At 32.0% G+C, this 25,976-nt stretch overlaps 1 protein-coding gene across 2 annotated transcripts; it reads right to left on the reverse strand.

Moving 5' to 3' along the window:
• Nucleotides 1-3,109: 3,109 nt before the first annotated feature.
• LOC117317837 (transcription factor Sp9-like) lies at nucleotides 3,110-24,325 on the reverse strand. 2 transcript variants are annotated; one of them, XM_033872790.1, is made up of 2 exons: nucleotides 24,215-24,325; nucleotides 3,110-4,514 (listed from the first exon to the last, which is right to left on the reverse strand). In XM_033872790.1, the coding sequence occupies exons 1-2, from the start codon at nucleotides 24,233-24,235 to the stop codon at nucleotides 3,237-3,239; spliced, it is 1,299 nt and encodes a 432-aa protein (XP_033728681.1). In that variant the 5' UTR covers nucleotides 24,236-24,325; the 3' UTR covers nucleotides 3,110-3,236. The 2 variants fall into 2 exon arrangements, with proteins under 2 accessions (XP_033728681.1, XP_033728683.1); XM_033872792.1 differs by having other exon boundaries at nucleotides 24,211-24,321.
• Between the last annotated feature and the right edge of the window lie 1,651 nt (nucleotides 24,326-25,976).

The following is a 25,976-nucleotide window of genomic DNA, read 5'->3' on the forward strand; positions in this document are numbered from 1 at the left end:
CGCAAGTCTCATTGATTGAAATAGTTTGTATCCTTTTTAATTTTGATTTTGAGGGAAATGATGATGATGAATTCAAAACAATACCAGAGGTTTAACCGTATCATTAGCAATCTGATTTGCTGAAGTATGTACAGGATCATTTTGCAGTGTATAATGATTATATTACTGTCTACTGTTAAAGGTATTGCAAAGAAAATGTTACCTATATGTAATGAAAATATTTCAAAGATGTATATATTTATATATGAAAGTTACTTAAGTGTAAATAAATTCCCATGAATTGTTTCTACAATTCGTCATATCCTTTAAAACAGTCAAATTTTTCAGTAACTCATTTTCATCGATGAAAATCAGAGAATTAAGATGGTCCATGTAAGCATCATGTCGGCTAGAAATCTTGATTGACGCTGTGAAATCATGTATACTTGATTTTTTTCTTTTCGTGGTCTGACACTTCGTATGGAAATTGATTTTGCGAGGAAACTTGGAGCAGTTAGATTGATTTTTGTCGGCGTAAAACACACAAGTCACACCAAATCTTGGCAATTCTCCATCATACTGAAACGCAACTAAAACTAAATTAACAGATATGTTCCTGACGTACTGGACGTGTAAAGGCTGTTTTGTATTCATCCTATCATAATGTTCCATAAAAACCAGTCTTATAATATATATAACATGTAGTATATGTTACCATTGCGGAGCAGGCTACGTTGCATTATATATCATTATTAATATTTCTCTTCGATTCTTATGATGTGCCCAAGCTATGATTTCGTCTGAACATGCCAGAGGAATATAAATAAGTCTATATCCTATCAACAAAGCAATCCAATTTCACATACGCTCCTTTTCATTTTTTTTCCTGAAATATGGCTATTGTAATGTAGATGTAAGAAATTCTTGTTGTAAATTTAATTATGCTACTTCAGCAACTGATTTTGCTTCCTAATTTCAGATACATTTGTATTATAATTTAATTAAGATAAGATAAGATTTTCTTTTTCCCTGGACAGGGATATCCACAATTTTACCGTTTCAGATATTATAATTTAATTATATAAGATTGTATCAGTATACATTTCCTATTCATTATCACGTTTCCATTTTTCGTATATCTGTTCTTTCTTTGATCGTTTGACTGATGTTGTCTGATATCATGGTACTGTTCTCAAACTATTGGAATAAATGATTTATTTTAAGCCCATAGCCATTTTTCTGAATTTCATTTTCATTATTGACAATTCTTGATGATTCGTTTTGTACTGTAAAATACTCTGCATGTATCATGTATCAATATCGACATTCATTACTTGACATAACCCCTTAATTTAAGTACGTTAAAATATTTGGAGTTTGTTCATTATTGAATAATCAATCTAACACAATTAGAATGCATTCAACAAATGCTACCATATACTATCAATTAAATTGGTAACCAATATAAACATGATTATTTAATTGATATAATATTTTGGCACCATCAAGATGTTTCAAATCTTTATTCATTCATGTGATTGAATATTCACGACTCTTTTCGATGGTCAAGTATTCAATTTCTGATGCATTTAATTACATGATATGATTAATGAACGTGTCGAGTATTGGAATAATCCGATACCATTAGCACTGGTCAGTTGTCATCTACTGTATGTTACTGCAAAGTTGGTTATATTTGCGAGGAATTTTATTTCACTATCTTCGCGGTCATTACGATGGCCCAAAAATAATACACAAAGTTTATAAAAGACGAGGTTGTGTGGAATACTATGCCCGCGACCTTGGTCCTACGAGACAACATCGAAATGCTAACCTCGTGAAATTTAACAACTGAAAAATAAATAATTTGAATATGCTTAATCACATGCACTCCTAAATCAAGCTTTTGTGCAACTCCAACAAATCGTAGGGTTTCTATTTGCATGATAATGCTCTGTTAATTGTGCCTGGTAGTCTGCACTCAACAATTCAAAGGAATAAGCTTTTCATTTACCCCGACAAATCTTAAGTATTTCCTTCTTTTTATTTGTTGTGGGTTTATTTGTTTTGTTTTTTTGATAAAGACAAAATGATTAACCTACTGGAAATATAAAATATAAAACTTATTTAGATTGTTTACGATTTCTTACTCAATTTAAACATAAGGTCACAAAGATTGTTTGCACGAATGTTACATAAATGTTATAAATCAAAGCTTTTAATTCCCTCACATCCTTGTATAATTAAACGAGTACAGACCCGGTGGAGTATGTAGTATACTCGTTTAAAATATCCGTCTCATATTTAAATATTTTCCGGTGGTTGTTGACTTCCTTCAAACTGAAAAAAAACTTAATGATATCGAAAGCAAAATTTATTTGTCAGAAAAGACAATAAGGTTTATATCTCGTAGATGCAGAAGGGCGTCTTAAGATTATGCTACTTACTGTTTTCTTATTTAGCACTCGTAAATGACAAACTGAATTGGTTAAATCGGGTGTTAGTTTGCAATGTTTTGGCGACAAAATTAATTTTCAAAATTCTGATGCTCATTGAAAGGCCCAAGAAAAGTAAATTCAAAATGGAAATTCACCCATGCCTAGCTAATACAGGACATAGGGTCATAAACGGTGACGTCAAAGTTGATTAATGACAGTGCTCAAGGAATAATGGAAATTCGTTAAAAATATTATCATATTGTTAAATGATAAGATTAATAGATTAATGTCGTTCTTTCATATTTGTTTCTCATTATTTGTAATACTCTAAAGTGTTTTAGTTGAATAATTATGATATATCAATATTTGGTTGTTGTTTTAGGGGTTTAACGCTCACGTCACAGCCAGGGCCATATGAAGTATCAAGGAGACACCTCAGAGTAAGAAAACAAAACACAAAAAGAAAGAGTACTGATGAATGAAAGAAAAGATTAAAGCAAGCGATCTTGACTATATCGTTTCTCCAAATTTTGCAATGAGAAGATCTATTTTGGTCTCTTCAAAGTCTTCTTCATAGAAGATATTTAACCCATTCTTATTCTTCTCATCTAATCAAATGTGTTGCTGTGCCAACTGTATCAACTTCACTATCAGGCATTCAATGTAGAACGTATTACAATATGGAAACGAGATACAGTTTATAAATTTATTCACAAATTAAAATGAATACTCAAAGCACATTTATCCAATACAGAATATCCAACAATCACCTTTGACATCAGAGGAAAAGACTAAATGTAATTTAAATATCTATTTTTGTTATTTCATTGCCACGTTCTTTATTTGCATACTGTTCATTCCTGTGTTGTTAGATCCGGCTACGATAGCTTGCTTAGCTGCCTTCAGGCTGGATGCATCTTTGCTGTTCTCGGAGTCGGACCCACTTCCCGACTTTCCATCAGCATGCGTTTTCGCATGTTTTGCTAAATGGTCACTGCGCATGAATCTTTTATTACATACAGGACATGCGAATCTTTTTTCTCCGGTGTGCGTGCGCAAGTGACGCTGTAACTCGTCCGAGCGTGTGAAACGTTTCCCACAGAAAAGCCAGTTACACACAAAAGGACGTTCGCCTGTGTGCCATCTTAAATGAGCCTTTAAATGTGAAGATTTCCCATAAACCTTTCCACATCCGGGAATATGACAACTATGAACGTTTTTCTTCCTAAGATGAGCACCAGCTGGTCCGAGTCTTTCAGCCTCTTGACAGTTAGGGCAATCACAAGAGGGCCGACCACTGTAACGTCTTGATGAACGCGATCCAGGAACACCGGATATTGCGGGACGCGACAGGAAGTTGGGAACCGATGACGCACCAATGTCACTTTGTGTTGGTAACATGGATTTGTAAGAGTCTTGTAGAAGATGTTGCCCTGACGATAGGAAAGGGCCAGATCCCGAACTAAGAGGATGGTTCAATGGATACTCTGTGCCGGAATAGTTAGCTGATATCTGTGAATGAAGTCCAGACGCGGTTCCTGTCATATCTGTCAGCCAGTTGGACGGATTCGAATGCATATCCCACCATGACGACGCGTGATTGACTGATGAAGTCATTTCCGTTTTGATACCATGGGTATTAGTTCCTGCTACATTGAATGGCCAATTTTCGTAAGGGTGGGTGGTCACACCGGGTACCCTTGAGTACATTGAACTCAGTGTAGAACCGTTCAATCCGCTCTCACAATGCATTTTGTGTAATAACGATGACTGAGTATTTTCCGTTTGTGCATGTGTACTTGGCACAGGGTATAAAACGTCACTTCCGTAACCTGTACCCGTACAACTAGAACTGGTCGTACCTCTAGCATATGTGTATCCAGAAGATGAACAGTTTGGAGAACTTGTCAAAGCAGACATTCTCTGAGAGTTCAGTGTAATAGGACAAGGAGCGCTCATGATGGGAGGGGACCGTTTCCAGGGATGAAAGCCTTTACCAACCGCAGCATCCGCCAGAGGCGGGGGACTTTTGTCGTTGATTTTGTTACACTGCGCTGCTAGCATAGCCAAAGGCGTGCCTCCAAAAGGATGAGCGTCCTGAAAGAGAGAATAAAGCACAATTTAATAAAAGACACAAACTTACGTAAGTTGTATGTTAAGTATCTGTAACGCAATATTTCCGGAAAGTATCGATATGGATAACGAGGTTTGTGAATAGAAATAATGAAATGTTAACGTCTTTTTTTTTCCTTTTTTTCTCCTCTAAAATTCTGTTTTACAAACATTCAAATTTAAGTATGTGACATACATTGAAATTTATATGAATTACAAATGCAATTGGGAAATGGCGAAACAAAGTTACTGTGAGTATGGTACACGGAAGCGTTCTTTCTAAAGCAATACGCACATCCCTTAGATAACAGATGAATTTACTGTGATAATGGTAGAAGGTAAGGGGAAGAACAATGTGAAAGCAAAACACACTGATCACTAGCACACATTTAAATCAAGGGAAAGAATACATCGAAGGGAAAGAAGACTAAACAAAATGGACATGATTGTTGAATAGATAATTGAATGTAAGGTGTTTGTATAGTAATGAACACATAAGCGAGATGTTGATTGAGAATTCCATCAGTTCGGACATATCTGGTTGAAGGAACACGAACCTTAACAAGGGAAAGACATACCAAAGGAAATGAAATACAACTGAATAAGAACTAAACAAAGGAATGAGGACTTAACTAAACAAGGAAATGAAAGCTTAACTAAACAAGGGAATGGAAACTTAACTAAACAAGGGAATGAAGACTTAACTAAACAAGGGAATGGAAACTTAACTAAACAAGGGACTGTAGACTTAACTAAACAAGGGAATGAAGACCTAAATCAAACAAGGAAATGAAGACTTAACTAAACAAGGAAATGAAGACTTAACTAAACAAGGGACTGTAGACTTAACTAAACAAGGGAATGGAAACTTAACTAAACAAGGGAATGAAGACTTAACTAAACAAGGGAATGAAGACCTAAATCAAACAAGGGAATGAAGACCTAAATCAAACAAGGAAATGAAGACTTAACTAAACAAGGGAATGAAGGCTTAACTAAACAAGGGACTGAAGAAGGGAATGGAAACTTAACTAAACAAGGGAATGAAGACTTAACTAAACAAGGGAATGGAGACTTAACTAAACAAGGAAATGGAAACTTAACTAAACAGGGGAATGAAGACTTAACTAAACAAGGGAATGGAAACTTAACTAAACAAGGGAATGAAGACTTAACTAAACAAGGGAATGGAAACTCAACTAAACAAGGGAATGAAGACCTAAATCAAACAAGGGAATGAAGACTTAATTAAACAAGGGACTGAAGACTTAACTAAACAAGGGAATGGAAACTTAACTAAACAAGGGAATGAAGAAGGGAATGAAGACTTAACTAAACAAGGGAATGAAGACTTAACTAAACAAGGGAATAAAGACCTAAATTAAACAATGGAATGAAGACTAAACTAAACAAGGGGATGGGGACTTAACTAAACAAGGGAATGAAGACTTAACTAAACAAGGGAATGAAGACCTGAATTAAACAAGAAAATGAAGACTGAACTAAACAGGGGAATGGAGACTTAATTAAACAATAAAAATGAAAAATGAATTAAATAACAGGCTACCAACAAAAAGTACTAAGACAGAAAGGGTTTAACCAGGAAAAAACTAAAACTAATCAAACAAAAGTAACTGAAGTATTAATTCTCAACTTTATATCTAAATATGTATTGCAAGGTATCACGTAGAAAGAAAATATATGTGAATATATCAGAAGTGTGATACATAGCTGGGTAAAGACATTAGGGTTAATATTAAGTTTTGTTTAGTTCAGATGAATATTCGTTTGCTTAGTAGTCCGGCGCTTGTTGGTATTTAATGGGGGGGGGGGGGGGGGGTATCTCGTATATAATCGTCATTGGCGGGAAATTCGTTTTGTTTTTACTATGGCATGGATTATATATCAGGTAATTTCTATATAATCATACAAATTTCAGTAACGCGCTACGCATTAATTTGCTTTCAACTTAATACATATTCATGTGTTTTAATGACATTGTTTCTTTGTTCATAAATGAAAGGGAATTTCTTAGTTTCTATTTTACTGTTGAATGGGCGTGACTAAAACGAAGGTTTGAAAACAAACTCGTATAATTTTATAAGGTTACGAGCCAATATTCCGTTCGCAACAGATGCGGCTCATTAAGACAAATGCTATTTCGTAAACAACTCAATCGATCGGCTAATTCTGCAATTGATAATGAAGGTTTTACAACAATATGTCGGCGTAATATTCTAAGCCATCAACTTATGGGGAGGTTCTGAATAAATTAACAGGAAGTTCTGACGTTTTTCAATTTATCGAATGGAGTTTTCTTGTTTTCACTTCATACAGAAGTCTTCAGACATTTAGAACCCTTAATATAATTAGTTTTATCGCGCTGCCTTCTCGTATTATGTTACTATAACATTAGTATAGGTGTACCCATCTTCAAACCTCCCTTTTTCATTAGCCAAATTCTGTTTGTGAATTTCTAGTAGAATCCTATTCACAAAGAGGATGTTGGTCCTTTTAGTACAAATGCTCTTCGAATTGTTTTAACTGCATGAGAAATTCGGTCTCATTTTGCAAAAAGCAGTCGCCATTAATTTGATGGGTTTGAAGACAAACACTTTCTCACAGAAACCAATAGTACACCATGCTACGATAGAGCACGCTTGATGAAATGTTATTGCAGCCAAAACTGAATCTCAATATTTTTGCTTTCAGAAGGTCTGCAGAGGCGGTTTTCCTTTCTTAATGGCATGAAGATAGTCTGTATTGTATGTTGTTCCCTCGTCCGTCTTTAATCTGTTTATTTGATATTATTAATATTACTGATCGTATAGGGGCCGCTAAAGTGATAGCTTTGTCATGGTATAACGATATGGTGAGTATGGTGATAGCAATAATTAATTGAGATATGGGCTTCATCAAACAATGAATACAAGAAATTTAAAATATCCAATGACTTAAAAATACAAGACAATTTATAAAGAAATTTTTAAGGAGGCATATGGAGATTAATATCGAGTTATTGTTTTTTTCGAAAATAACAACTATCAATTAGATAATTTCTAATTTGAAAAAAATAACGATCAAAATGACTCTTACAATGATTTTTGCTCCTGTATATGCAGGAAATGGAAACCCAGATTTGTAATGGTATACTAGTATCTTAACAGTATACCCACTGATTAACATTATATATCAATTAGAAGGTATGCTGTATACCTAATACATTATGTCTTTGTATTATTGTATAATTCGATGAAAAAAAATACAAATTTATATGTTTAAATATTGAATGGTTGTTTTAATTCCGTAAATAAATATACAATCTGTCTGTATGTCCACTCTTTCGGCCGAGTTATTGTACAGAAGCAGGACTAATGTGTTTCCTAAAGGGTCAGACGAACATATCTCCCTAATTAAGGTCGAGTCGGTATTGTATTGACTCCGTGCATGTTAAATATGCCCCCAACATGACCGGGGTGGTGGTTCTAGCCATACTTTGTGAGTAAGCAGAGACGCTGTCATCACATAGTAACACAACACCCGGGGACACTCCGATAATAGGCACGACTGAGTAAAGGTGTTGACCCCCATCCGCCTTCCCTGGAGTTTTCACATACCCGATACACCTGTCGGGAAGCCAGTTCGTAAATGCATTTCTGATTTTATTTAGAAATTGTTTCATAATCGCGTACTATCCTCGTCAATTTCAATAAATTTTATTTTAAGAAGAGAAAGGATTGAACATTAATCATCATCTATATTGGTCCTCTCTTAAGTTCACGATAATGATTACAATTTTAAGTCGAACCAGGAATTATTTTTGTACAAAGTTAAGGGAAGTAATATTTAATATTATTAGATAAACTCGGGAGGGGGGTATCCATAAGAAATATATTATTTGTATTTTTTTGGGGTTATTTCCAAGTTATTAGCGATACATGACCCTAATTGGACAAAACAAATCATGAATCTGGGAGATATTGGTGGAAAATGGTTTCTCGAATGGTTATTTAACGAAAAGAAATCCGCGTTACACCAGTTCCTTCATGTTTATCTGCGAAACAATAAAGTAATGACTACTTGCTTCACTAATCCACTATTGAAAATGTTTTACGATATTTACCTTACATAATTTTTTACAAAATCTGTGCTGCAGCACTCGAGTGGTTTCGTGGTAAACAACAGACAATAATTTCCGGTGACGAAGCATTTAAATCTTCGACAAGCGTCTAACAAAACCAAGCATTAGCATACTAAAAACACTCCGAAATGTATGGTAGGTTCACACAGTCAGTGTTTACATGAATTTTAAATGGAATTGTATCTTCCTAAAATACCAATGAGCTGCCTCTAGCTCTATTCCGATCACGTTGATAAGATTTTATGAAGAAAATTCTAATGCGCTCCATGTGAGATACAGTCACTTTAATTTATATGGAAACTTCAAGAATTTTTTTAATGTTTATATCCGGAACAATTAATATTGATATGTTATTGTATGGTTAATACAATTTTGTGAACTGCAGTAAACGATTGAATGAGACATGAACAATAAATTCGATTTACAGAAAAACAGACACATTGTGGTTGCATATAATATAATCACCAAGGATTTTTTTGTGCTGGCTTACGGAGACTGTAACAGCAGTTCATATTTTTTGTCAGAAAAGACCCAGAATAAACAACAAGAGAACAAAGTATAGATTTAAATGGAAACCATTGAATAAGCAAAGTAATAATAGGCTATGTGTTTCGGAAGAGTAAGCGTCTTCTGTCCCACCTGCAATCTACTACAATATACTTGATTTGATATGGTATGAGAGATGATATACTTATCATGATGTACTTTGAGTGATTATTTAGGTACATTAAATGTTTTCGACATAATGAGGTGAATTTGGGATATATACATACATTCTATATAATGAATTGTTAATTTTCAATGTTTATAGAGGACGTCGAAGACTTATACAAAATTACATAATGATGTCATATGATAAGAATAATAAATATGCCATATTGGCAACCGTCACAGATGGTCTTAAATTTTGCAGCCAAAACAGTATTAGATAACTTCTGCTCTTTAGTAAAAAATCAATATTGTCTTACAATACAGATATCAAAATAAGTGATTTCTGATAGCACAGAGGTCAACATCATTGTTTTCTTAGAGCACATAATGCCAAAATCAGTGTTTTCTGATAGCGGATAGAGTTGAAGAGTTATGAAGTTCATTGGTTGATTTCGGTATATACCCAATTAATAACGTAATTATATACGTTTTCTATTGAAATTGAAATGCCAATTATCATTACCTATGACGTATTTGAAGGTGACAGATCTTTTGATTGATAAATGTATAAAAATAGCACCGGTTTGATCTATACTAAGCAAATATCTTAGCTTTCGCCCAACATAGTTACAAAAAATTCTGGGAATATACGTAGACTCAAGTTCAGACAAGGACAAAGGACAAGGGGAAGGAAACGACTTAGGAATGGCGGTCTGAAGGTTGGGAAAGCTAAAACAAAACGAATAGTCTATGTGGTTGTTTTTATCAATTCTACTTTCCTTTGGAATTTGACAAAACAGAATTGTCATTCTAATATGTTGTCTTTTGTGTGGAGTTTGAGTTTTCATTTCTTCAATGAATAGTGCATGCTTAATAATGCGTGGTTTCCAATATTTGTTTAACACTTCCGAGCCTGTATTGTCGGCAGTGGAAAAACTAGTCGGATTATAACAGTTCCATTTGTGTCTGTCTGTTTCCTTTTTTGATGTCAGCTTTAGTTCGTTACCTGTCTATCAAGGATGATACGTTTTATTCTAGCATTACAATTGAATTTATAAGTTAGACTTATCAGAGAAAATCATGCTTACATTAAAAAACTTAAAATCAGTATGGATCAATCTCTTTCGAAAACAAACGTGATTTGGTTAGAAGATACATTGTTCGCGTAAATGAAGTGAACATTATTGACAAACCTCATGTACTATTTAATCTATTTTTTTTAGCTGAAGGAGATATAGTTATGTAACATGCTATTTCAATTTTTAATTTAAATAAACGGAACAAATTTGACGTATATTTTTATCTGCAGTGACATTATTCTTGTTTAAATATCTAAGTAAAAATGCTGAAATATCAACATGGGCGCAGACAACAGTTACATCTGTCATGACATTTCCAATATATGACCGTATATAGCTGTTGTTGTTTTTTTATGTCAGTAGGAAATCATTATCTTTTACCCCAGTTATTCCAAATATAAACGTGCTTAAGACCATATCATTTTCTGTCTGTCTTCTTTTACTATTTCAGGTCTAATTAAAAGAGTGTTTTGTTTCTGATATGAGAATTCAGGGCAGCCAAGCTCCTGTGTCAGAAAATTAAGGAAGGATACCATCTTAAAACTTGATACCGACTCTGTTGATGGTTTGATCACCTGAGGAGACTGTCTGTGTGTTTTCTGGTAATAACAAGACAATTTTGAATTGAAACCGACATAAAACAAAAACCGCAAAAAAACCCATTACAACAAATAGCATGTTATGTTGGATCTCCCATGACGGTGAAAGTGAAGAATTCTAACAAGGAAGTAAGTCACTCTCGAATACATTATTTGTATGTAAGTTTCTTTTATCAACGAAAAATTACATTTTTCTAAATTCAAAATATATTCGCGCCCTATTATTCCATCAGTGATATTTTGATAACTTTGCTTTTGAAATATTGCTTCTTTTCTTATACGATAACATTTTATATTTAATTACAATTTGGAACCTTTTTTTTGTTATTATATTTTTTTTATTTTAAAGACGTTTATTAATCTTATATTTCGAATCACTATTTCACGTCACTTTTTGATTTGGGTTTTTTTTTTCATTTGTATATTAAAAGAAATATTCATATCACGTTATATTTTGTATATTTAAATTATGTCCAAGAAAATCCAATGAATGTATATCAATTTTAACAAATTTAATATCTTAAAACATATGATGTTCGTTACAAATATTACAAAATAGATTGATGTACAATCCGAAAAAGATTGCTTCCGTTGTTGATCCTCACAGAAGCAATTATATTTATATAACGTAATATGGGTATATGTAGGATGTAAATACGTAGTAAACAATTAAAATACCTCTTGCTATAATGGAAGATACTCCTTCCTCCCCCCTTTCCTCCGGATCTGTTTGAACATATTTATTTTCTTGCATTCTTAAGGATCATTCGTTATTGTTAAAAAATGCAAAAGGACGCTGAATTCGTAACTACATGTTTTAAATGGTGCGGAAACTTCGTATTATTAGAAATCGAGTTCAAAGGAACCATAAGCAAATCAAAGAAATTCAATGGCAGAAACTCCCACAAAGGCATGGATCTCTTAAAAGGATCAAATCTTTAGATGAAGTAATAATTTGCTAATGTAAAACATATCGTCGAAAAGGTGAGAAATCACGGAATTGAAATGTTAGAATAAACATAACGAAACTGTTGTAGCCTTTACAATCCTTCCTTTGAGTTGAATTCAAGCGTCCAATTGAATTACTTATACTCCAGGGATCAAATGCACAACTGTTTCATTGGATACCGGGGATGTATTTGTGATTATTCATATTTAAATGTTCGTAACCATTACTGGCATTGTCGATTTCAAGTTTACAGCATAAGAATTGGAGGACATTGCTGTTGATTTTGCGGTAGGTTCTGCACTGGAGACTCGCTACGGAAAGGAATAAATTAAATTAGATACTTAATATATGAATGATTGACAGATTTCGGATTTATCATCAGTCAATTAATGAGAGGATCTATGGCTTGATGTCAGTGAATATTTTCACCAAAAGCACTAGACACTATATTCATATGTTACAGAATGTTTTGTTTCATTATCAATTTTAAAAGGAATTATAATACTGCAAATATGATTTTGATTAATAATACCAGATTATGAATGATTAAAAAAATGAATGGCGGAAATTACATGAAAGTTTAAAACTTTGTTTATAAATTATCGCAGAAAAAAACAAAAACGAATTCCAATCTATAAACAAGTGCAAGAATAAGAAAATCAAAAAGCAGTTTAAATAGCAAAAGAGGTCCAGACAACGAAAGTCGGCAAATCAAGTATGATAAAGTGATACCTGTTTTCGTTGTGATAGTAATTGTTGAATCATTCAATTACTGAGGCCAATAAATTTCGACCATCGGAAAACTCTTTGACACTAATTCTAAGATATCTTTATAAAATACCACACTGTGGTTGCAAAAGGCAATTTAATATAAATGTATCTATAAATCTCCCGGTCTCTTTGAAACCGTAGAAATATTTATCACCATCGTTACAGAATAGTTTCTTAAAATAAGAAGGAGAGAAATCTCTATCTCACTACTTCTATACCAACCATTAGTTTCCTATCTTTGTGCAGATCTGTACCTACATAAGATGTACATTTTAATTTAGATATGCTGTGAAGTTATATTTCGATAAAGAAATTAAATCAAAATTCAAATTCAGATCAAAGACGACAAGACTTATCTAACTCAAGCTGTAACAATCGCACTTTTATTCTGTATATTCAAATTCTGGAAAAGAACTTGAATAGTGGAGTTTACCCTGTAATTAAACTAATACGTAGGAATAATCGAAATTCTAAGCAGGGTACAACTTAGATGGGAGAGAATTTTGACCTTATACAGCTGCACAATTATATCCCCTAATTTGATCCTTATTTATGACGTATAGAACATGTCGTACGGTTGTATCTGTTTACATTCTTGGATGGTTGTGTAACTTGCACGATTCCGTAAATGGGTACATAACTTTACTTGAAAGTGATTCACACATTCCAAGCGTGTTTGGCATCTTTTCAGTGATGTATGTGGATACATAATGCACATCTGAATATATTACAAACTTTTATAATTTTTTGATAAAACAGAAAAAAAAACAAAAACAATAGAATACGTAGGAAACGCGAAATATTTTATAATGAGTTTTCGAATTAATCAAGTGTGATAATTTTTATGATAATATCCATATTATTAGCAATACTCAAATATTCAATATTGTCGGCCTTTAATAATATCGGTGATACTATTATAACTGATCCAAAAGAATATCAAGGAACTTGAATATATATAAACAATATGGGATGTGCAGACGAGTTCAAAATATATCTCTTTTCTGTTGATGACAGGAACATGATGACATGCCAATAGAAAGCAACCGTTCATGGGATCTATTGGTCTTGAGAAGCGGTACGAGTTCATAATTTGAAGACTTTATCATATATTCTTTTATACTTAACCCAAAGTTGTGAAGTCAACAGAAGTAATTAATGGTTGATATACCTTCCATTCTTAAAAGAGGAAACGGATGATGCAAGTTCTGAATTTGTAACAGTCGTTCTTGATTTCCTCAGATCTTTTCACATATTTGACGAGGAGCATCTTTGAAGAGCTTAGAAGGACTTAGTAGCTGAATGATGCATTCATACCATATATTAACACATATTTGTTGCTATATGTCTGACAGTATTTGCCTAAGTTTGCTTTCAGAATAGCCCTGATAAGTTGATATTCGCTGATATTCATTGTCTATGTGCTTGTCTCTTTTTTTACAATCATTCATTATACTAAATCTGCGGTTTGCATATTAACACCGAAAAATAAAGATATTTTTGTATATTGAAATGTAATATCACTAAAACTTGTTTTGTTTGGGAACTGGCACGGGGCTTCGATATGTAAGGACAGCAGAGACAATATGAAAAGAATGAATTAAATCAATTTCATTATATCATATTTTGTTCGAATTACAACCTAATCAGAGCGTCAGAACAAGATCACGAAAGTGCAACAAGTTCACTCTTCCTTTCTCAGATCAATCAAAAGAAATTACTAGTTGATATATGTCCCCTGATGCTGTATCGTTCTGTGATATGAGTGATACAGGAGGACATTTTGTCGACATGTGGGGTAGTTTCCTTAATCCGATGTGACGCACCATTAGGTGAATTTCAATGCCTGGTGTCTCAAAGGTACTTCAACCGGAGTATTAATATTAATAATAAGTCCGCAGTTGGATTTCATTCGATTCACACATCATGTATAAAGTGGCGAATTGAACATGTCAGCGGTTCTATTGAATTCGCCTGGCGCCTTTCGACTTATTCATGCTGAGAACAACTATGGAATCTACTGTGTTAACATGCTTCATTTGAATGTGGGACATTTTCAACTTTTTAGCAAATCAATTGTAATTTTAAATGTCTGTATGCCCTACCACTGCTAAAATTGCCAGATTCTTTCAGTGGATACAAATTAGCTGTATAAAACACCATAGCTAATAATTTGTAATACGGTCCTCTTACACGTGCGAGAATTCAATGTGGTCCGTTTCATAAAGGGTCTCCGAAAAAGAATGCAATTTCCACCCCACAACGCGAAGGTCTGATTTACGACCCTATGCAACAGAAGTGTAATTTATTTCTCTCAATAAGACTGGATTAAGAAATTCTTGCATTGTTCAATCTCAGTGGATCTGTCAATTTGCATCTGTTCCTTTAAAGAAAAATGACCTAATTTCTCTTTATTGAATCGAATATAATGACATAAAAGACGAAAATGACTACCTTGTCATGTTGTCTTAGAAATCACACTGAGCCAATTATCTACGTCAGTTAGAAAATTGTGAAAAATAGAAATAAATTAATCATAATGAACCTTTGACGATTAATTACTCTCATTTTCTACTTTCATTAGCTTATTTGTAGGAGCTTTTGAGTTCAGATATGATATTTTATAGATATTGATTGATAAATCTTATGATATCACTATACGAGGAGAGGCTAATTAACTCTAACAGTTATATTATCGCAATTGACAACAGTGGGTTGATTGCTGTGTATATTGAACCCTATTCTTATCGGAATTTATTATTTCGAAAAGTTGGTATTGATCTGGTACTGGATTTCACCACAATTTCATCTCTTTTGTCCCTTTTTTCATGAGCTTTGATACTTATTATTCATGGTTCGAAATTGTTTGAATCCCTGTGTTGGTTGTATTCTCTTTGTGTTTTCCTTTTCTGTCCGTTTCTGTTTTCTATTAACTTCTTTTCACTGTTCATTAATTCATTTCATAGTCACAGGATTCGGAATGTACAAGTGTGCTCAACGTTCTTTCAAGATCCAATAATGAAAACTATTGAAATGATTGATTAATTAGTCTTTTGCACCTTATATCCATATTTCGACATTTCTTTTGACTTATTTTCAAATTGTTTGGTCCTCATATGACCACTTTAGGTCCTTAGCGTCACTGAAGAGTCCAAAAAGGATGAATAAGCAGTATGTTGCAGTAGAATGCATTTTCTCTCTACTTATCTAACTAAAGAATAAATGTGCTAGGATCTTCTGTATCTCTTGTACGATCTTAACACGTAAAATGTATTCCTTTTTGTTGACGCTATGGTGCATTTTGTGCATATTAACAAATAAGTAAAAAAGGAAAGCGAATAAATATATAATGCTTTATATACATAATATTTCGACAAGCTTAAAACTATTATAGATTGTAATTTGCTTATAATTAAGCAGACTTACATTAAACTATATGTAATTGTTAGTTGTGTTTAAATGAATAAATGACGCTTTTAATTAATATTATTTTAAACAAACATATATGTACACTAAAAGTTGTCATCGCTCCCCCAGTATCTTAATCCATGTGTAGTCATATCAAATTCAAAATTGAAGTTTCAATTTCAAACTCAACTCAAAGTTTGAAAGAATAGACGTCCCATTGTTACCCTTACGTTTGATCCGTCATAAACCCACGGTTTTATATCCATTTTCTTGTAATAAATGCTGAACATGGACTCACATATCCTTATCCTTCCCCCATGAAAGAAAAAACTTTAGTTTTGTGATGATTTTTATGATCATTTAAACTGTTCTACATCAAAATTCTGAATTGGATACTACAGCCACGAAATCACATGGTAACTCATATTAGGAAAATAAAGTTTTCAAGTTAAACTGATCACTCAAATTTGATAAAAAGGATTGAACTTAAGAACCCTTGCATTGCCTGTAATCTTTGGCCAATTTTTCAGGCCCGGTTACCTCCATCGATACGCCGGTTGATTCCTTGGGAAGTTTAGCGACTCTAGTGTTTTGGTGGTTCCTCGTGTTCCCCTTTTGATCATTGACCTGAGAGGTAATAGTCACGGAATACGTACACAGGTAAACAACTCTACAGGTAAATTGCTATATACCCTTTCTCGCACCTGTCGGAGCGAATGATATGCTACTTTGCGCTATTCTGAAACCTAATTATCTAATCTTCAATAACGAAGAAATAGGCTGGACGCGTAAAAACCTAATTGAATATCATATTATAGAGAAATATTAGAACCTGTTCTGAATAAAATATCTTCATGAATAGCATAATCGGGCAAACTTCAAACGGATTAAGTCATAGTAATATACAGGTGTAAATTTCATGATATTGAATTCATATATGTATGGCGTTAATTTATTCCTAATATGACAGTTAAATTACAAAGCAGTTAATGTAATATATATAATGATGTTTCTTGTGAACTGCTATTTCGTAATGTAAGAATGCAACAATGTTTGCCATTACATGTAATTTGTCCGAAACCTTCATACGTCAATTTTAGGTTTAGTGTTTTTGATGCAAAGATAACACACAGGAGTCATCAAGATTAGGAGTTAAAGATAAAGGTATATGTATTTTTTACTGATGGAATGGAATTTAACAATTCTTTTTTTTTTTTTTTTTTTTAAATTTGCTCAAATTCAATTTGCCCTTTACTACAAATATAGATTAATGACAAAAGGTAATGGTCGAAATGTAAGCTCTTTTAATGATTTGTTATAAAAGCAGGCTAGGATTTAATTAATACAAAACTCTTCTGAATTATTACTTTGATTTATCATTTTTTTAAATAAATATTTCAATGTTTTATCTAAAGTTTATATTCAAATTTGAAACATGTATAGAAATTTAGGTAAGCAATGTTCATTTTAAGATTTCAGAAATATTCTATCCAGATAATTATAAAAATAAATGTACTTCGAGAATTTGCGCAATGTATGCATACAGGAGAAGAAAACTTACAACTGGTTTATTTAATTTTGTTTTGTTCAATGTCTTTATTTGATATTGACACGAAAGTTTTTTTATTCGAAATCTGATTACAAAATTGTTATTTACATACCACACACTGATGTTTTACTTTTGGTTAAATTTGATAAAGTATTCTCTATACAAAGTATATATATTTTGCATGAAAATGTCTCTTTTTACTGAGATGAAATATTAATGGATTTGTTTTACCTTAAAAATACCATGAGCATTCATCTTTGAAAATAAAATGACAGATCAGGCTAAAAAGTATATCTCTATAACTAGTACTCGGGATAAAAGATACGAAGGTGTCAGATGTATATAAGTGTCTTGACACTTGTTTCTGATTCCTTTTTGTATCATCTATATGTTGTATATGTATTGTAACACTGAAATGGACAAGTAAAACACAATTTCAACTAAAAGATACCAAGAAAAAAACAATTCCATGTACATTTCTCTAATTAAATTGATTAATATTCTTTTTTGATTATTCTCGTACTCTGACAGGTATTGTTCGGCACGTTGAAAATAATGCATCTATAACAAAATGCAATACAATTGCAATACAAAATGGTTCTTAACTTCCCTTTTTCTGTTTCCATTTCATGTAATGATTGTTTTTACGATCTTATTCCAAAAGTTTGAACCATATAGGGCATTTTTTCACCTATGGTAACATGGCTTTTTGTTTTATCTGTTTATCACGATTTTATAATTTCTGTGAAATTAGCGAAAATATAAATACACGGGAAAAAAATTGATACGGTCGTCTAACCAGCCAGTAAACATTTATGATTCATTGTAGAAAATTAATTCGAAAATTATACCTCAGCATTTATTCATTTATTTGTTGAGGTAAAGATGAACTTGGAGTATTTTAATATAGTCAGAATACAGATAAATTGTTAATTGTGGTTTAAGAACAATAAGTGATATTAAAAACATGTAGCATGTCACATATATTAAATTATGCAGCCTTCTTAATTGTGTGATCGAGATGTCATGCCAATTATCGCCCATTTTTATATTATTTTGGTTAATTCATTATCAAACTGCGAAATAGATTGACAAACACTTCACTGAAATTTTTTATAATTTTTATACAATTGGCAATATAACCTTTCGATATCCACATGAACGCACAAGGTCTCTGCATGCTTTGCCATCCGTTAACGAAACCAGCTAGGATGCCGCTAAGTCTGTAAATCGGTTGACCGACATTTAATTAAGTGGGGAAATGATGAACAAACACGAGTAAGGTCTGACAGATGTTCTATTTAGGACATGCCGACATTCGTGTAAACTATTTATATAAAAATGTTATTAAGGATCTCCATCACAATCAGAAAGTGTTAATATCCACACGTAGAGTGAGGGATACAATTAATTTAAAAAGGACAAATCCATTTAGGATACTTCATTTACTGGTGAATGAGAGCACTGCATTTCACTAGTATTCCCTAGTTGTTTCAGATTGAATATGATGAAGCTCACGACGATAGCGGCAGCTAGTTTTCTCTGCTGGCAACTCAAAGGCAGATGATGATATTGGGAAGCGCGCACTTAATTTCCTCGATACCTAGCAAAATAGCCCTTAAGGCTGTCAGTTTGCTGTTTTATTGGGAGATTGAGGAGGTAATAAAACACAACTAGAAAACGAGAATCATCCTTAAATGGTTCCGATGCCGGGTTAAAAAACATGGTTAAAGTATGAGTTATGAGTGAAAACACTAACCTCATACCTGATTTATAGTTTTATCGTAGCTGTTAAAAGTGCAGTTAGTTTCATTTATCTGATTGGGATAAGAATGCATAACAGAAGCAAACAGGGGCATCTAATGTCAAATTTATAACATTTTCATTGGCATAACGTCAGACTGAAAAACCTATCAAATTCTCCCCATGAAACATGATAAGGTTGGACATTTTATGGACTGACTTCCGTCTGATAAGAGAACTGTAAAATTGTATCCGCAACGAATTCGATTCTATTTTGTTTTTTCTTTAACTAATTTTCGTTAATTGTAATTAGAATATGTTTACTATGTCTGTTATGTTATCCAGATAAGTTGCCATCATTAGTGTAAGTATACTTAAAACAACAAATAAAACTATCTAGTGTGTGAATACGACATATTCATTGGATGTATTGAATGTTATTTCCTTCGGCAACGACAAACGAAATAAAATGCTCGATATATTGATCGCTTATTCCTTGAATCACTATCGATTTATCATAAAAATAATATAATGCATAAACTTTATCATTATCGTATAAATCTTTGAATTCTTGTTGAAACAGTCTATCTGGTATTTTAAATAGATCGCATTGTGTAAATATATAAACTGGAATACAACCGACTCTAGTTTGACCTTCCAATCCTTGATATTGAAAATAGCACTTCAAATATTAATACTTGATATCAAAATATTATATTCATGATAATTAAATAGATTTTTAATATATTTCCAAATGTTAAATCTTAGTAGTAGTATTTTGGTCGAAAATATAACGTATGAAAAGGTATGCATGAAATGCCATGTAAATTTGAGATAATCGAATGAAGTCATAATCGAATGAAGCTATAATCGAATTCAGCCATAATCAGTCATATTAAGATACGCTCAAACCTATACCCAGTGTAAAGTTTAAACATTTAGACATATTAACATTTTTAAAATAGAAGGTAAGATTTCACTTTCAAAGATAGGATCAAACGACATTATCTTTGAGGAATATCTGACAGCATGATTATGTTTTCATTCCGAATTTCGCTATATAGTATTTTGTATAGAACATTACATTATAGAATAAAGCCTACTGTCATGCAACCCATACAGCCCGTTTACATGGAATCTTCACTTTATTGTCATGATATCTGAACATGTATATTCTATCTTATCTATGTATCAGGAATGCGTTATCAAGTCACGCCTTGTTTTACAATCATACATATCTTTACATATCTCGATATCAAAGAAAAGGCAAATATATATAATTCGTATGATTTCTATTTTAAAGATGACAAATTTATTTTGCGATAAGTATTCAGATATATGCACAATTGAAACAAAAACAACGAAATCAGAAGCACTTGTTATGCACGGCCCTTGTAAAGGTTCACGTAACACTAACAGAGTGATTCAAAAGACGGGATAGGACTTCTTGATAATATGTACATATCAGATACGGGGTAAAAGGGTTCCCCTAAATAGAACCATCTTAAGATCTAAATAGGTTCTTTATTAATTCAATAATCATAAGTCATCACAACAAACGTCCATTATTTCCTATTTCTCCCGCAGATTTTATACATTATGGTATCAGATCGTAACAACGGCATCAGTCAGTGTCTTGATGATGTTTAACTTTGATGTCGTATATTAGTGTATGTTTGTTAAGATTTAGTCGGATTCAGATCTTTGGATATTGTAAAATAAAGTCGTAAATGCATTTGCATTAATTTGTACGGATTATTTATCCATAACATAAATATTATGAGTATAATGGAATATGATATTACTTATTTCATTTCCATTCAGCTAAGAAGAGTACACCACTTATTTAATTGTGAAATAGAAACACTTTGAAAGAAACATAATTGATTCCTTAATTATATGCAATAACTATATAGTTATTTTTATATTCAGAATCTGTTAGTCATTACATAGGGAAATTTTCGGATAAGAATATGATTCTAAGCAGCTGAGATTTCAAAATTAATTTATGGTAAGAGTGTTACAATATACGATATGTTTGATGTATTATTCGTTCTGGTTATTAGATTAATTGATTGTATGAAAAATATAAAAATGGGATAATCAAGGTCAATTAGTCAGCACTCTTTGTTAATTTCAATCGGAAATGAACAATAATTAATGGATATAGGTTTGAATTATGCTGACTCTGTTTTCGATCAATACCTGATATATCTGAAGCGTTAGTCTGGCTGAATGATTAAAATATATATATATATGACTTGTAAATAAATGTATATATTATGTAAGTTAAAGGTTAATGAAATACATAATTTCAAGCAAAAATGTATCTAAATTCCAAACATTTATTCACTAACAGAGACAATAAGTATTGGATATATATATACATTTCTCACAATTTATACCCCAATTTGTTTAATTTCAACGGAACAACTTAACAAATTGTATTTATGCGATGATATAAGTTTAAATATGATTTTAAATTACAGCGATACATATAAATGACGTGATGTAAGTCTGAATTATCATGATATTCAGGAATATGTTTTCTTCAATAATTCTTACATTTTATTTCTATAATTTTTTTTGAAAAATGACAATTCTGTTTTAACTAAATCTATACATTAAGATCATTATCTTTTTGTTTTATAAGCATTTGTATCGGTGCCGCGCTTATAGTTAAATAAAAACAAATTATGTTAAGATATAACATGCGAATTTATATATCACATATGTATACATTTTCTATGTATCACCTAATACACAAATAATAGTTGTTTTCCATTCTGTTCGAGGTCACACTGATATCTTGTTCACATAAACAATTACAGATAGTCCCTAGTTAAATTTCACAGCGATTCCTAATTAAGCGTGACTAATGTTGAATGTGAACGACGTTGAAGGGCTTTCCGACGATATTTGATATTATTGAGGAACAGTCATGCAATATATTTCATTATTAAAGCGCACCGGAAAAATAACGTTTGTAATTGTGTAAGAGAAAATGATCAGATTGGCATCACAAACATAATTAATTTCGCAATTTTTTGTTCACAATTTACTTGAATGTTTTGAAAAATTAAAAATTAAAACAAAAATCTTCTTTTGATAACAGAAGTATTAATACTTTAGGAGATTTAAAACAATATTGTTGATTTCTTGTTGTTGGAAAAGCGCAATGCATTGGTTCATCTGAGAAAGCCATTGCAAAAATGAAATAGTGATATTTTGCAATATCACCCACTTGTTTAGACCTCAGCAAATATGCAGCTACCTTTCAATATATAACTCCTAATCCTTTCAAAGGTGTGAGGTTCCGGTATTAGACTCGTGATGAATAGTACACATTTTCTAGTCAAAATCACCCTTGAAGCATACAAATTTAATACAACTTATTCCCCTTATTGATATTTGTCATTTCCCGTGAAATATCAACAAGCTTATATACACCATGTGGTTTATCGTATACTAGACGGTGTACATTTCAAACGGCGTTCAGCCAAGAGGGATTTATATTTCAATGTGACTGACTTAACATAGGCTCTCAATTCATTTTCGTTAACATACTTAGCTATATTATATAAATATACCCACGAGTGGATATTGAAGTATCTTCACGACTCAAACACAAGTATCATAAAATTATGCCTTATTTTAACTATTTCAGACTTTTTTCGCAAATTCTAAAACTAGTACAAATATGTTATTGCAACCGCTGTTCCTTAAACGTTAGTAGCATATTGTGATATAATAAAAATAAGTAGCAAATTACTGCAGCATATTTGAGCATAACATTTGAATATAGGAAATCATGTTAATATACAAAAGTTACTTCTGAGTTGTTGTTTTTTTAAAATTTTAGTTTGATATAGTATTTTATCAAACTTATTATATTTTGATACATCTACATTAATTTCGGAAATGCATTATGTATAGATAGCAACAGGTGAATATCTAAACGTTTTAATACAGTTTTGAATTATCTATCTTTGTCAGAAGAGAAGTGTACTCATTGTCTCTTTTAGGCATGATGTGTTTGTTGGATTCTCATCAAGAAATGTTATTATTAGAGTAGTGTATTAACAAATATGTAACAAACTTGTAACGCTAAAACAGATACATAAGCATAGAATGAACAAAACATTCATCTGAAAATTCAATCTTAAAGTCCAATTAACCATATAAATCATCACTTTCATAACTTTACGTTTAATGGGATTTACTAAAGATTATTTAAACCTACTGTGTATGATGAAATGCGATTACGTGAGTAGTATTTAACTACCTTCCTTTGGTAAGAATCTAACATCCAGTATAGTAGTCACATCCATCAATTTCATTTAAAGTCCAGTAATAGTCCAATATGTTATCATGTTTCATTAAAGTCTCCATGGATACCTTTTTATGAATTATCATATCACCAAAATATTCATCAAGAAAAGTGTATCACAACAGTTCAGATGCATCTAGATATATTCCTTAGAGATCAAACGATTGTGCTATGAATAAGCTCAAAATCTCCTAAGATGGATTTTTTTCACTTTAAAAGAGACGGCAAAGGTGATGAAATATAATGCATATATAGTTAGTTCTGAAGGCAAAATATTAAAGATTATATAATCTCATTTTGAATGACGTTGCACATTTAGTGAAGTTTAAACGGAAAATATTGAAAAATATATCAATCAAGAATTGGTTGAAAGGGATGAATAGTATAAAACCTTATTGAAAATATAGCAAAAGTTTGTTGAGTTGTGAAAGGAAAGAAACTTGTAATATTATGTAACTTACTTACCCCCAGGAGCGTCGCAGTCATACTAACAGGAATCCAGCTGATGCACACTCTGTCTGTCTCGCTACAAACATTTATCAGAACGTGTAGTACATAAAACGTGTGTAGGGCTGTGGCGAGAGTGTTTACAATATTGAGTAAGCTCGCACCTTTGAGAGACTATCTTGAAGCAGACGACAGCCCTTTGTATCAGCCAATCAGATTTCAATGACCCTGCAGTACGAGTACGTTGACGACTCGTTTGACATTCGGAACACCCCTTTGTTTAGCACTGTTCCACCCACTTTTAAACATGAGTTGCTGTTAAATTGTTTTGATTTCTATAGAATTGCGTGTTCCTAACATTAACTAAATACCTATAATTACCTAGGGTTAATAGCGGAAGACACCATGTAATAACACTAAGTTCAATCGTTTGATGAAGACGTGATGTGTTCTATTAAATCTGATTGGAGAATATACCTAAGTTTAGTAGAAGTGAAAATGAGAGCAGACGTATCTTAATTTCCAAATATGATACCATTGTAATGGTATCTGATTCATGCGTCCAACATTTTGTGAACAACATATTTGACAAAAAGTTTTAGCCAAAATAAAATTTGTTTTATATTCACATTTTGCGAAATTTTAAAGTGTTCAAGTGTTCAACTACTGTAGAATAAAACTGTTCTGTCACTAACATATATCAAATAAATCACGCATGGACCGGTACATTTATATAAAAGTATAAATTTCCTATACATTAAACATTTAAAATAGAACTTATGAATTCAGCTACAGATATTTTTTAGAGTTTCATTCATGTAATATTGATTCAAGCTTTCTTGCTTACTTATAATTGCGAAATGTATTTTTGTTAGAAAGCTAGATAAATAAACACAATTACATAAAAACAAAATACAATGAAGGCCAGGTCCGATACAGATAGATACATGGTAAATGATACGAATAGACACTGGGATTAATTATATTAGAATTTATCAAAAGAACCAAGCAATAATCTAAACTTTATTATGATTCCTTAAGGGAATCTGTAAGAATGCGGATATCAAATCCATCTGAGGTACAGTCGAACATCATTAATACGAAATCAACAAACATGAGCAAAGGAAATAAACATAATTGTTTTATGTTATAATCAACAAAATCAGGTTAACTAACTGTTGTTTTATTATCGGAAATAAACTTGAATGATAAACAGCTCAAACATAAGCAAATCGGAGAGTCATTAGTGGGGAGGTTTATAGCTTGTTATCGCCGATCTGAACATGCTTATCTGATCTGCGCCTTTGCTCCCAGCTGCACTGAAAACAATAAAGATATGTGAAGTGCTGGATTACTTTCAGGAACATTTACCAAAGCGTTCGTAAATAACTTAAATCAAATGTAAGTTTATTAATCTTACTAAATTTGTTATCATTTAGACTTATATCGAAATTATAGATAAAAAGAATACTTAAGTTTTACGGTTGATGATTGTCAATATCGTTTTGTTACTAGATTATATGAATATATTTTTAAAATGACGTTCTTTAAATTATTGAAATGCTGTCAAATGTTTTTTTGAATTTATTTTTTATAAATTAAAATTATTAGATAGCATATAATGTTTGTTTAAATTAAATTAAGAATCATTTTAAGGAAGGTGAGTGAGAATATCAAAGCCAAGGTGTGAAACCTACCTTAGTGGATTTGATTATGTAATATATAAAACATCAACTTATCGCTATTTATTATGAACAATTAAGGACATGTCAGGAAATTT

Source organism: Pecten maximus, chromosome 19 (assembly GCF_902652985.1).
Source record: "Pecten maximus chromosome 19, xPecMax1.1, whole genome shotgun sequence".
NCBI classification, from domain to species: domain Eukaryota; kingdom Metazoa; phylum Mollusca; class Bivalvia; order Pectinida; family Pectinidae; genus Pecten; species Pecten maximus.